The sequence below is a fragment of the Solea solea genome, chromosome 7 (genome assembly GCF_958295425.1).
Source record: "Solea solea chromosome 7, fSolSol10.1, whole genome shotgun sequence".
Classification (NCBI taxonomy): domain Eukaryota; kingdom Metazoa; phylum Chordata; class Actinopteri; order Pleuronectiformes; family Soleidae; genus Solea; species Solea solea.
This window is the reverse complement of record NC_081140.1, coordinates 12780690-12794886: the sequence shown is the minus strand read 5'-3', so window position 1 is coordinate 12794886 and position 14197 is coordinate 12780690. Positions and strand designations below refer to the sequence as shown.

Sequence of the window (14197 nt, the reverse complement as noted above, 5' to 3'; positions counted from 1 at the left end):
CACCATCTTTTGTTATTCATCCTTTTACCTTTTATTTTCTTAAGAAGGGTTTTAGGTTTTCTGCAGTGTTTTTTTTTATAGTGTATGGGCCCATTTGTTATGGCATAATGATCATTGTGAAAACCAATTGTTCAGCCACACAAACACACGCAGCCTCACCTGATCTTGGAGCCTGTTATGTCCAGTTCCAGATGCATGAGATGTCTGTCACCAGCTTTGTTGAGTCTGCGATTGACGGTGACTGAGGCCAGAAAAGGGTTTTTCGAATCAAAGGGACTGTGTAAAAAAAATAAAAAATACACTTTAAGTAACACAATGTAGGATTTGTTCTCGTGTTCCCCCCCACAGTTCGTAAACGGCATTGTTTGTTACAAACTTTATAAAATATATGCCATGGGATGGTGTCATGTGTATATTTTGACCAGGCAATGACACTATGTACAAACAACCGTGTCTTCACACCAGCTACAGTAGCATGGACAGGAAACCAGAAGTTACGTAGCGCCAATGCAGATGATGCAGACCTGCTCAGGCTTTGACAGAGGTGACATTGACATGTACCCTTAAAATAACCTTGCAGCCATTATTTGAAGGTTAAAATACTAAATTGTGTTGCTAAAAGATTAAACATACATAATTAATAAAACTTAACAAATGTCTATTATTCATTCAAAAAAATAATAGTGTTTGATTTAAAAAGGAGTCATGCAGAAAAGGTCTTTCCATATCCACAAGGGGGCAGAAAGCCTCAGGTTTAGAATAACACTTGGGAAACAGCTGCAGTTGGATTGTAAGTGTAGATGAAATGTGAGCAGTGACTTAGCAAACAGCTCAAATGACGAATGAGACCTGATGCCGAACACCATCTCAGATGCAGTACTTACGGTTTCTGAACCTCAAAACTCTTCAGACGACCGATCTCCCCTGTGTACACTTTGCTTGCGTTGATGTCAGGGTACTCTTTCAGCTCGTACTGCCGTATGCTGTTATGGAAACAACAAAACAGTCAGACTCTGCTTAAGGAATTGCAGCCTGCCTTATGAAAGCAAGTGCTTATACTTGTTTGCAAGTTTTTCCCTTTCATCATCTGTTAAATGTGCACTGTCAAATTCAGGCGGTGACCACAATAGTCACAAAAGTCACCTTAATAACAGACAAGAGATACTAACACAAGTAATCACAGTAAGGAGTGCAGATGTAATGTAGGCAATTTAAGATTAATACATGTTAAATATAACGTATATTGTATATTGTCACTTTCAAATAAATTGTAAAATGTCTATATACCTTGAATCATCTCCTAAGGGTTCCACTCCGAAGTGCTCACAGACTGCCGGCCAGAACTGCTCTCTCCATGAAATGAAGTCCTCCTCCACACTGAAATAAAGAAACGGTTTTAATTTCTATGTTTAACTTTGGTCGCTTAACTAACAAAATTGGATAAATACTTTCAAATAATAAGACATCCTTTCTTTACAGAGATTTGTTCAAATCGAAAATATTTTCTTAAAAGAGGAAAATAAAATGCAACCCTTGTGGAGGATAGAAAACGAATGAATGATATTACATAGAATGATATATAATGCTCTACATGTAAAGGGTTAATACTCTACAGGGCATGTGGTTAAACAAATACAGATTACATGTCGTGTAATTTGTACTGTACCTTACAATAAACATGTCTACGCAGAGAAAATGGAAGTCAGCATTTGTTTAAAAGGCCCAGATGATTAATTGGTCACTTACTTTCCATCATCGTCTCCTAAACCAAGGTCAAAGATGCGCTTGGCTCCCAGTTCTTCAAGTCTTTTATCCACATATTTTCCCATGGCATTGTAGTGCTCATATGTCTTATTGCCTAAACCGAATACCTAGAGACAGGACAGGCTTAAATTAGAAACAAGTCGATTGACAGATATTACCTTAAATAATATTTTAGAACCAATGGTACATACAGTACATACTAAATATCAAAGTAAACTAAATTCAATTTAATTCAACATTATAGCCATGGAATGACACTAAAATGCTTTTCTCATTCTTTAATTAGAATTCTCATCTTTATCTTCTACTATTGATGAAGGCTGATGGTCCCTCACAACCATCTCTCCCAGGCATCTTGTGAGTGTTGCTGCTTTTGGAGAATCGTATATAAAATATGCAAATACAAAAGAAAAGATAGTTTGTAAAGCTACACTGCACTGCTTCCTTTATCTTCTTTTGCTTGAACTATACTCATAGGTTACACTTGCTGTTTTATTGTGATTTGTTATTCATAATCAAATAAATGTGCCAGTAAAACACATGATCAAATAATGAAATAAATGACATTAGGGATGTATAAATTCCATGGAAGGATCCTGAATTTCGAAGACTCACGGTGTAGTTGAGCCCAGCGAAGTCTTCGTCATCATTCTCCTGCAGCCAATCGTATAAGTCCTGGGCATTATCTGTTGGGTCTCCTTCGCCATAGGTGGCCAAGCAAAATATGGCCAGGGAGTTTTCAATCTCACCCAGACGTGACAGTTCCGCCTGGAACACAAGACACAAAATGAACATTGTTAGAGTTACCTTGTCAGCAAACAAGTGAGTGATTGTATCTCATCTCTGCCTATACAGTACTGATGTACAACATTATGGATAAAACCTTGGGTCATTATTATACTGCACAGTACATTATTTTTACATTAAGAAGAGATCAGAATGTTATTTTGAGAGTTACTTGGCTCATTTAGAACTGACTGTGCATTAATATGACCAATATCTGCTGGTACACTGCCATTACCTGTTGTGTTGGTTTATATATCAGCTTGCTATTGCAGTCAAGAATTTGAGGGACTGCTAGATTAAATTGCCTCTGGGCTAGTTATTAGTTAGTTATTCTCTAGATCTAATTTCTACAAGATGGTTGTGGAGAAACAAAAACTACTCCAGATAAACATTTACTTAACAATTTAGACTATTATACACTCAACCTTTAAGGTTGGATATTAGTGAATGAATTTGTGAGCGTCAAAGTCACACAAGAGTGTGAAAATGTGTGGTTTATATGTTGGTTACCATTTCATACTCCTCTGGATCAGCGGCCATTCCTTTCATGCCATAGCGCTGAGCATCTTTGGACAGTCTGTTGGCAAATTCCTCCGCTGTGCCCGTCTGCGAGCCGTAGAACACAATAATGTTCTTGCCCTGGTTACAGATCAGCAGAAAGTCATCCACATGCTACATGAACAAATGTTTCCACAACAACTTAAACATCTGAAGACTTCTTGGCTTGGTTCGATTGTGTGAAGCACATGTCCTTCAGGCTGTACACACACACAGCAAGCACAGCAGGAACGCTGTGGTAGACTCAGTGACGCAGAGAAGAAGTGACGTTGATTCAAGTTTGCAAAAAGCATGCTCTTAGTGTTTTAAACATTTGTTGAACAGATGGTTTGAGAAACAAATATGGTCCTTTAAGTAGTTACTTTGTACATCATGTATATGTATATGTATATATATACATATATATATATATACACACACATACATACATATACACACACAAAACTGTTTTTACACATCTTTTGTAAGTGACCTTACATACATTCATAATGCATTTTCTTCCAAATGAAAAATGCTGCATTTTCCAGCTAAGACATTAAACTAAACCCAATATTTCCAACATATCCAACCATAAAATGGTCGATGTAAAGGAGAATCATGAAATATTCTATCCTTTATTCTTCCCTATCCATAATAAAGAAAAACATAGAAGAAATCAAACAGAACTTGGTTGCCAAACTTCTGTTCTACCTCCATCATGGTATATGAGGTATTTGCTGCAAAAACCACAACATTCAAAACCTAAGTCTTTTCTCAAGGCTGGCTTGAAAACAGAAGACCATCAAAGTCCAAATAAGACTTCCAAATTTAAAACTGCTCACATTAGCACAATTACATGTTGTGGTTTGAGCAGGGAGGATGGGAAAAATACTACAAAACCAAATTTTAACCTAAGCACTTTAGCATACTACTTTTTATTTTTATTTTTATTTTTTTTAAAGAGAAGAAAAGAAGAAATGCTTAAGATGAAGAGTTGAATTTAAACAGAGGCTGTTTACTATATACTGTATTTACAATTGGAAGTCTAATATTTAGTCTGTAGTTTTTCCAGTGACGAACTAGAAAAACTAAACTGTAGACACAACAGACAGAACAGATCTGAGGGGAGAAGAAACAAGCAAAAAAAAAACACTTACCGTTTTCTTCATTTTCTCAATGAAACTTGTATCCCTTGTGGTGGGTGTTCTGCAATAAAAAGGAATTGTCTTGTTATTACATAAATTCGGCATTTTTATATAACAAAATGTGTTCACCAACATGACACCACTATTAAAGGGCTCTCAAACATCTGCTATGGGGAAAACTCAAATGCATAAATGAATTGTTTTGAAAAGCACACGTTTTTAAGTTGTTGGCCATTCCGCACTTCAGCAATCAGTAGAAAATGTTCAGGCAAGAACCTTTTATGACTCAAAAGTCCCAGTTTCATTCTATGGACAGTACTGACACATGTGTCTGAATTTTAAACCATCATTAACAATACACACATCAAAAAACTGTTTGCAATAAGACTCTAAATGTTAAATTTTATGCAACATTCTACTATCTACTGTCAACATCACAAGTGTGGTGGGCTTTCATTTAGACATGATTTACTTACTAAGTGAAATTACATTGTGACAGATGACTTTTGGTCAATTTTCAAGTGTCTTAATATATAAATAAAAATGTAATGTTTTAATGAAAATGAAAAGCATGTTGCAGCCACACAACAAAACCCATTTTTAAATAATCAACATTCATAACAGGTAGTCGCAGAGTGGGTGAGTGCACAAGCAAGTACTGAGAATTTGTTAGACATTTTTTTTATGAAGTAGCAGATCATAGTCATTGCATATTAATTACAGCTTTACACCTCATGGTAATGAAGGCGAAAGGGTTCACACAAGAAGCAAAATCCATTATAGAGCAAAATAAAAAGCGAAGCCGCTTCATTCAGCATCAAAGCTCAGAGTAGACAGATGGCAATTCTGTCCAAACTGGAAAAAAAGACTGCTTGTGCTTGTGTGGAGGAATAATTTCCGAGCACACAAGATGAGCAAAATTGTATATTATATGACAAATTCTTTAATTTCTTTTAATGATGGATTTGACTGTTTTCTATCACGTAAAACTCACCAGGGATGTAATTAACTAAGGATGCCTGATTCCACTTAGTCTCTAATGCACCTTTAGTCAAATCAGTTTACAAGCTATGAAGATGTGTGCAGGGGGCAGCCATGTGGGACTGATGCCTCACATGCAGTAAAAAAAACTACTGCCTGTCGTCTATGTTTAATATGGATTGCACTTATTCCATATGTGCAAACGTGTTTTGGCCCCAAGCACGAGCATTCCTCACAGCTTTGACAAAATCTGTCTGAACAGTTATCAGCACCATCTGTCTCACTGGCACCACAGTGACTCAGCTTTGTGCATCATCACGGTGACAGCAAATGCAAACGTCTCGAGTGCATCAAAACAGGTTTTGTTGGGATTTTGAACAAATGCAATATTTCAAATAACTCCTCAAACCTTTGGTAATATCTGAGTAAATTAATTTGCTTATATTATTTCACAGTACAAGTACATATTTGTAGCAGCCTGAAACTGACCAATGTCACTTCCAGTGACTTCCAAGTTGTGTTTGCAAATGACTGTGTTTGATATTGATGTACTTACAGCACAAAAATCTGCTGAGATCGACTCTAATAGTATTAGAATTAATTGAGTTGATGGAAGTCCTTAAAAGGCCAAATATCCTGTGAGAAGGCTTTATGTGCTCACAACACCCATGGAACTATCAATACAGATTTCTATAACTTTACAGAGAAAATTGATCAAATTTACTATTATCAATGATGGCTTGTGTCCCACAGAAAACACAGAAAACATACAAACAAACTCACATCTGCTGGTATTCAGTCACCGTTCAATGTTCAATTTGCAGTTCATAGCATATTGTCTGTATGTATTGTCAAAATTAACTTTTTCTTCATTCATCCATTTATTTATTTATTTATTTATTTATTTATTTAAACCAGAACTTAACTTTATAAACAAGCAAATTCAGTCACAGGCCCATTTGAACATGGGGGTGATGACATGATGGCATCAGTAATAAACCTCATGATATATTTGACAGCTGAATACAATTAAACATTTTAAAATGTGCAAGGGTGGTCGGCGAGTTAAATGACTCAGCTTGTGAAAAAAAAGGCAGCGAGAAAAAAACTGAAGACCTAATAATTAAATTGTGTTCTAACAGATTTTATCACCATCGCTTACATAACCTACTGGGAATATTTAATGGTGTCTGAAACGGTCTTCCGGGCTGTGACAGAAACCAGCAAGTACATTTTTGAAAACTTGTGCTCGAGGTGTGATCTGTGCCATTAAACACAAACTCAAACACATCAGGATTAAACAATGGCTGGAGGCGGTGAGTGTTTAACACAAACCCCAGGCATGCATCATTAAAAATGTCCTACTCTACCTTACTATGCAGTTAATCAAGCACTTCACTGACCTCTCAGCAGCATCTCTCCTGTCCTCAGGCAGGGAGAAGACGCAGCCCATGGCATGCAACCCTGTAGCTCAACAATACCTCCAGCACCACTGGCTAGGCCACTTCGGGAACCACCACGCTCAAAATCAAAAACAGGACGCGGGACACTGTACATCCACACGAGATGGAAAAATAAAACAGTCCAGAAAGGCAGCAAGACATCGGCAGGTTTAGAAGAGGTGCCTGTTTTCACCTTGGAGGCTCCAACACAATCTGAACTCTGCCTCTTCCTGTGCTGCTCGCTGAAACCAGCGTCTGTTACACACATGCACAAATGCATAGAGACACACACACACACACACACACACACACACAGAGCACAGCAGTCTACAAGCTCTGTCAGTGTCTGGCAACCACTGAGGACACAATGGTGGGAAACTGACTTTCCCATAAAATGTAGCTGAGCTGCAGACCCACACTTTTGACTCATGCAAACACACACTGAAATACTCTTGGGCTGAAAATGCCTTCCTCCTCATCCCCGCCCCTTTCCCTCTCTGGTCTGAAAGGTGTTCAGCACAAAAAAAGTCTACAAGATCCATTCTGAGAATTTGGCTAGCTATCAGAGCAACTCCTCAGTAGACTATTGAAAATGGGGGGGCTGTGAATGGTTGTTTTTTTCTGAAGTATCCCCCGCCCCCATCTCACTGGAGGAGAGGGGGGAATGTCATTGCTATAGCAACCTCATTTATCATAAAAGGATTGCATTTGTGACATGGCCCGACTCCAAGAGCAGAGCAGCTCAGCCCACACAAGCACCCACACGCACACACACAAAAGAAAAACAGGGGAGTGGGGGAAGATTTTTTTTTTTAAAAAGTAACTCAGAGCAAAGAAAGGGTTGCTTGTCTTTTGCCTCAACTTTCCAACCTTTACAGAGGACTCACAAATGGAGCTTGGCTCTCCCTCCTCATTTGTTCTCCAGGGAGCTTTCAAAATGGGTTCAGAGCCAAAAACAAAAGCACAGGAAAGACATGGAAGACTACGCCCCCTTCATAACAGTTAGGTAATCACTAGAGGGGAGGGGAGACCAGCTAGGCACTTATGTTGCTCTGTGTTGGTTGCCTTCCTGTATTCCCGCCCTCCACAGCTACACACGTTCCCCAAAGCAAAACATGTTCTCCATGGGTCTTTCCCCTATCGCCGAGCTCCTGTATTCACAGAGAAGGTCAGGATCTCGATTACTCGGCCAGAAAAACGCCATCCTCATCCACACAAACTAATGTAGAAGCTCAGCCACAGAGGGAGCAAGAGTGTTGCTGGCCCATGATTTTACTCTGGTGACCAAAGAAATTGTCTTGCGGTTGGGGAGGGACTAAAAATGTAGCCAGTCAAACGGGAGTTCAGAGAAGCCAAGCCTCCATCACTCCACAGATAAGTGATCAGAGGAGGGAACAGAGGAGAGAACAGAGGAGGGGAGGCACACAGGCATTGAAACCAGAGAGCGAAAGAGGCAACAAAGGTCGTGACAAGCTGAACATTTACAAGAGCCGTAATCAATGCACACTCTCACACTTGATTCAAGGTCAGTGCAGTGACAACTTGAACACAGAATTTGATGACTAGCCAACAGAAGTAAAACTTTTTACTGCTAATGTGTCATAAGACACTGTCATCAGGATTTTCTATTATGAAATTTAAGTAATGTGTCATAATAAAAACATAAAACGGGACAATTATATGTAGCGTCTAGAACTGCATGAAAAATGGCATGGAAGAAGAGGTGTCCTGGGATCCTAGGAAATCCTGGGAGATGCTGAAATGACTGAAGTTTAGACAAAATCAAAAATCTCAACAAATACAATTTAAGAATTACTAGCTCCACATGCTCCTCATAACAGCTTTGTGCAATGTGTGCATAGAAAGAAAAAACATGTCTGGCCTTTGTGCCTGTTAATACACCAAAAACTTTAAAATTGAACACACACACGCGCGCACGCACGCACGCACACACACACACACACACACACGCACACACACACGCACACGCACACGCACACGCACACGCACACGCACACGCACACACACACACACACACACACACACACACACACACACACACACACACACACACACACACACGCCCTAAAACCAAGTCTTAACCCATAAACAAACCATTTAAGGGGTGACACAACGTGAGGACCAGCCAAATTGTCCTCACAAAATTCACTTCCTGTGTTTTTCAATGTGTCCTTGGGCAAGACACTTAACCCCATGTTGTGCCGGCTGTGCCGGCAGCATGTAAATGGGTATGAAAGGTTGGTGATACATAGGGCTATAATCAACCAAAGAAATTCTTGGTCGACTGAAGACCTGAAATTTTGGAAATCATGCGCTATGGGTTAGCGACTCAAAACCGACTAGTCTATTTTGAGTCGCCAACCCACAGCGCATGATTTCCGAAAATATACTATACTACGTTGATATCAGCGCGATATCAACTGTTGAGGAATATTTAGATTATTTGTCTCTGTGCATGTCCTCGCACAGAGCGAGACTGAACATTGGAGCTCAGCTTCGCGGCTGAGACAAAAACAGATCGCTGCGTTGTTGCGGGAGAGTGCGCCTGCAGTTATAAAACAAATCAATGATTATTAGACTAAAACATTAAAATATGCCAATTCTGATATGTTCATGTACTCAAAACGGTCAGAGCAACATAACAAAGACAAGCTAGCTTACCGTTTTTATATGATATGCCATGTTTGTAGTCGAGCTGGGATATGCAAACTGTTGCTGGCAAACTTTGCATTTGACTTCTTTATCGCCATCTACTTTTGTAAAATGCTGACACACTGCCGATGTCTTTGACATGGATGTTAGAGGAGGACTGACTGTTGCCTAAAATGAAATGCTCAAAATTAAATAAAACCACCGGACGTTCTTTAATCTTTCTGTCTCCTGTGGGTTGGGCTAATCCAAAATACTGAAAACAAGTTCTCTGAAGACACGCTGTTACCTGTGGAACAGGGGTGTTCTGAAAACACCCCCATTAGCACTTGGTACATTCCTCCAGATAAAATCAAATTAACCATAGACATATAAAATCAACACGGCAAAAAGTCGACTTATAAATCGACCAGTTGACCGGGACTTAGTAATAGAAAATGCGCTGCACAATCACACATGCAGTATATGAATGTGTGAATGGCAAAACTGTAGTGTAAAGCAGCTTTGAGTGGTCATCAAGACTAGAAAAGCACTATAAGAACACGCCCACGCCCACGCACACACACAAAGACTGATGTGTAGCCTGATGGATGATACTCACGATGCGGTTTCGAGCTTCTTGAATTCAGGTATGGGATCAGGCTTCTTACGGGACATGAACCAATAAATGAAGATGCCAATTATTAATGTAAAGAGGAAGAGGTCTAGGTTGCTAAAAAGAGGCTCCTCTTCTTCTGGCATGGGTGTGGGGGTCTCAGTCTCCATGTCTGCCATGTTAACACTGTACATTGGGACAGAAAAAGCACTGATATTAGACATTAGTTTGACTAGATGAACTTTAGTGACTAATCTATCAAGTAAAAATAGTACATATATCATTTTGGTTTATAAACTGTTAAAATAGATTCAAATGTACCCATTGCACATGTAAGCACCTGTACAGTGAGTAGGCTAACAGTCCAGTTAGTGGGTTAGTGACAAAGAGACAGATATGATTGTATGTCAGCATGTAACTACAATATGGACAGTATGAAGGGAACCTAATTAATCGTATATTCAATAAAATGGCTACTGGTAATGTTTCTAAACAGCAAGTTATGGAATATGTCAAGTATAAAGAAACAATTTATTCAGCTGAATGTTGTCAGAGTTAAATAGTTAGGGTAGACTTAATAAGCAGGTTGAATACATCAGGTTTATCTCTGGAAGTAGACAAAAAAAACTACATTACTGAACTGTTGCTACGAGGCAACAGCTTGGAGCACATGTAACTTCTTGTCCTAACACAGTCTATTTTGCATAATTTGTAGCCATTATTTCATTATACATGTGCTCCAAGTCTACCACCTATGGGAACAATCTGACATAACAAATAAAACTGGTTGAGATGCTGCAGGAAGCAATATTCTTAATTTTCTACCGTACAATGACAGCTTTTGTGCACACTTAATTGGACAATTGGCCTTACCACTGTGCTCAGCATAACTATAACACTGAAACCTGAGGCTTTCCTTTACAGGGGGAATCTCTTTTTTTTCCACTTGAGCACAAACAGACATCGTGTTGTCAGCTTTCAGGTTACAGTGCTTGAGGGGCAAAAACTTGGAGATTAAGTCTACACAGATCCTGTGAGCCGGCTCTTCACAATTCCATTGCAGTCTGACTGACATCATTCTCTCACCTAAGTCCACACTCAACATGAATGCTGACTCACTGATATCAAGCCCTTGAATAAGCATGTACAGAGGTAACTGTGTCCCAACAAAGTAGGTACAGAAGTGACATGGACATAATGGCCTGCAATAAAGCATACTCCAGTAACTCCCATATCAAATATTCTAATAACATTTTTAAACGTAAAGTATTTTAAAACATTTTACACTAGAAACATAATCTGATAAGGTACTGTATCAATAAAGCAAAAATGTCCACATTTCTCTAACATTAGCCACATTGGGTAATACAAGGTTGTAGTCATAGGATCAGCTATTTAAATGATTTTCTAACTGATCTGTTAATATTATACTCACTCTCACTTACTTACTTAGCATATGTCTGTGTCCTTAAAAACTATTAGCCAACCAGTACTAGATTTTAAGGCCAGAGCTAATATTAAAAATACAGATTAGGCTGCTTAAGAGAGGTGTCGATTTAGCTCTATGGTCTTTTTGGATCACTGCATTTTGCTGTGCTGTATGCTGTGTTAGAACGACAGGTGTTTCTATTCATTTGTCAATTGCAATAATAAATTCAATGTAGACTTAAAAGCAGGAAAACCTCTCTATATTATGAAATACAGTACAATCACACCACAAGCTACAGTTTTATTTAGACATACCTAACGTATGAAGCTGTAAGTATTGGTCTTACTTTACGACACTAATTACTTTTCAGTGTCCCTCAGTCCATTGTGGTATCGTTTCCATGTCGACTACTCTCTCCCTACAGGATCAATTTGCAGCTCAAACTGAAAACACAAGTGTATTGTGTCTTACATTTATAATGCGTCAGTGGTTGATTACAGGAAAACTTCACATAGCAACGGAGGTCGTTTCTACTAGCTACCACAGTAATTACATTATTCTTACAGTCATGTCAAAGACATAGCATGAGTGAAAAAAAGGAAACTACAAGGCTACAAAAATTAGTAAGGTTGACCAAACCAAATCCCCCAAAAGAAAACTATTTTGATAAAAAGTTCAGCACTTTAATTTTCCTCAGTAAAATACAAAATTATTAGTTTTTGCTTATTACTGAAAGTTACATATAGTACTGGGATATGAAGCTCTAGTGGCAAAATGTCAAAGTTTGCCTGCTAACACATTTTGTATCCAAAGTCGAGTAAAAAAAGAAGCTTCAGTAGCTGCTGCCAATGGGGGTTGAAAGGTCAATGGGACTGATAGGGACAGGGATTACTGCAGTTCATCCTGAGCTGCACTAAATCATAGAATTCTTTAACATGAACTACGTTTTGAGCTGTGTCATCTGATTTTCAAGAGATAAACAACACTTATAATATTTAAACACAACACATCACATTGAACATGTATGAGAGAGTAGCAAGTGAAACAAAAACATTTTACGCACAAAGGAAACTGTGAACTTAAAACTACAGAGCTTATTAAATCACCTTACATTTATAAAGATTATGAATTACTATATTCATAACATTGACAGATAATATTGTAGGAATCAGTGGTTGTCGAAATATTATCAGTTTTGTGGTGTACTATAGCACAACAACTAAACTACACTAATTGTGGTTGCTGTATTAATCAGAAATTGAATATGCTACCCATAAGTATGTTTGTATCAGTGTATATAGTCTGCATTATATATAAACTGTTTTGAGGCAGCCTGATACACTACATAAGCACAATCAATTATTGACCAAATTTATTTTAATATCAGCTTCCTACTTAAATGTTTTGGGTTTTTTTCTGTATAACATAATGAATACAGCACATGAGTGACTGACAGCTCAGAGTCCAACTATTTACCCAGATGTTGAGTGTGTTCAACTCGGTGCAACTAGGAGACATGTGGAGACCGGTACATGTAAAGCTACGGGCAGCGGTTTAACAAGCTTCAAACGGTGATGACAGAAAGTCGATGAGGTTTTACTCGTTTTAAATAAAACGACTATTTTGTTTGAACCCAGTTCAATGACCATGCTAACCAACGGGAGTGAACTTGGGGCCGAGGCTATTCCCCGGCTGGTGTTTTCAAAAGTTAGCCTTTGCGTAACACACGAGTCAGCGCCGTACCCTTGTTTGTTTAACTGAAAATGCTTCATATTTCCACTGTGTTTTTAGTTCCCGGCTTCGAGTTGAATCTATTATGTTATTATATACCTTTCCCACCTACTGCCATGGACAAAAGGTCGCTGTGAATCTTATTAAGCAAGTTAAATGACTGCACACTCACCTTCGCCTCTCCTCTTCTTGTCAAGCTCACACTGCGGTTCACACGGAAGGAAACTTTACGCCACGTAGGAACAAACCAACTGCAGCCGACGGCGGGGGAGGTCCTTCGTGCTTACACAACCTTAAATAATACTTATTTGCATGGGGTTTCAGTTTTTAACAATGCGTGGACTGGTTTTGAAGCCCCGCCCATGCTGTAATGGATTCAATCGCGTTGATTTTCACTTGCTACCAGATGCGTTTTGTGTTGGACTCGTCTGTACGTACAGTACCTTCTGTCAACGTGAACATGTGAGCGTTTTTTAATAGTGGGGGTGCTCCAGGCAAAGGGTCATGGTTATGTAATTCAGCTTGCCAGTAGTTCAGACACTGTCTGCGTGTGTCTGTGTGTCCTCCACAGCTTAAAGTCGGTTGATGTTCACATCACCAAGGACACACATGGTAGATAGACAATCCCACAACTTACACTGAAGTGGCAACATCACAGTTTCAAAATCAATTTATCAATCAAACTGTATTTGTATAGCACTTTTTCATTCACATAAAACATAACACAAAGTGCCTCTCATAAAAACATAAAGACACATGCCTGACAAACATTCAACAAACACAGTATTTCACACATACAAAGGCTGTTAATTGTATGTTATTTAATGTTAATATTAAGAAATGTTAATAAAAAAGGAAAAAAGTATTAGTAGTAGAGAATAGTTGTCTCTTCAGCAAATGACACAACACCAGAGACAGCAATAAAACAATAAATAAATACTAATAAAACCCCTGAAGAGAGAATAGTGTGGTTGTTAAAATTGAGTAACATTAAATAAAAAAATAAATGTCCTGATGTAAGTGGCATTACAGTGGTACAGCAGATAAAACTTAATGAAAAAGATAAAACGGACTCATTGAAGAACCTTGGGGGGAAAAAAAACACATTTAGACACAA

The 14197-nt window shown here is 38.6% G+C and overlaps 1 protein-coding gene across 1 annotated transcript in view; it reads right to left on the bottom strand.

Moving 5' to 3' along the window:
* The window catches only part of porb (P450 (cytochrome) oxidoreductase b), a 15833-nt gene extending 2438 nt beyond the window's left edge, over positions 1-13395 (bottom strand). Inside the window, 9 exon segments of the mRNA XM_058634467.1 lie at positions 160-276; positions 885-983; positions 1288-1377; positions 1747-1871; positions 2380-2532; positions 3061-3189; positions 4245-4293; positions 9927-10106; positions 13253-13395. Coding sequence (XP_058490450.1) covers positions 160-276; positions 885-983; positions 1288-1377; positions 1747-1871; positions 2380-2532; positions 3061-3189; positions 4245-4293; positions 9927-10099 — 935 coding nt within the window. The 5' untranslated portion in view covers positions 10100-10106; positions 13253-13395.
* Between the last annotated feature and the right edge of the window lie 802 nt (positions 13396-14197).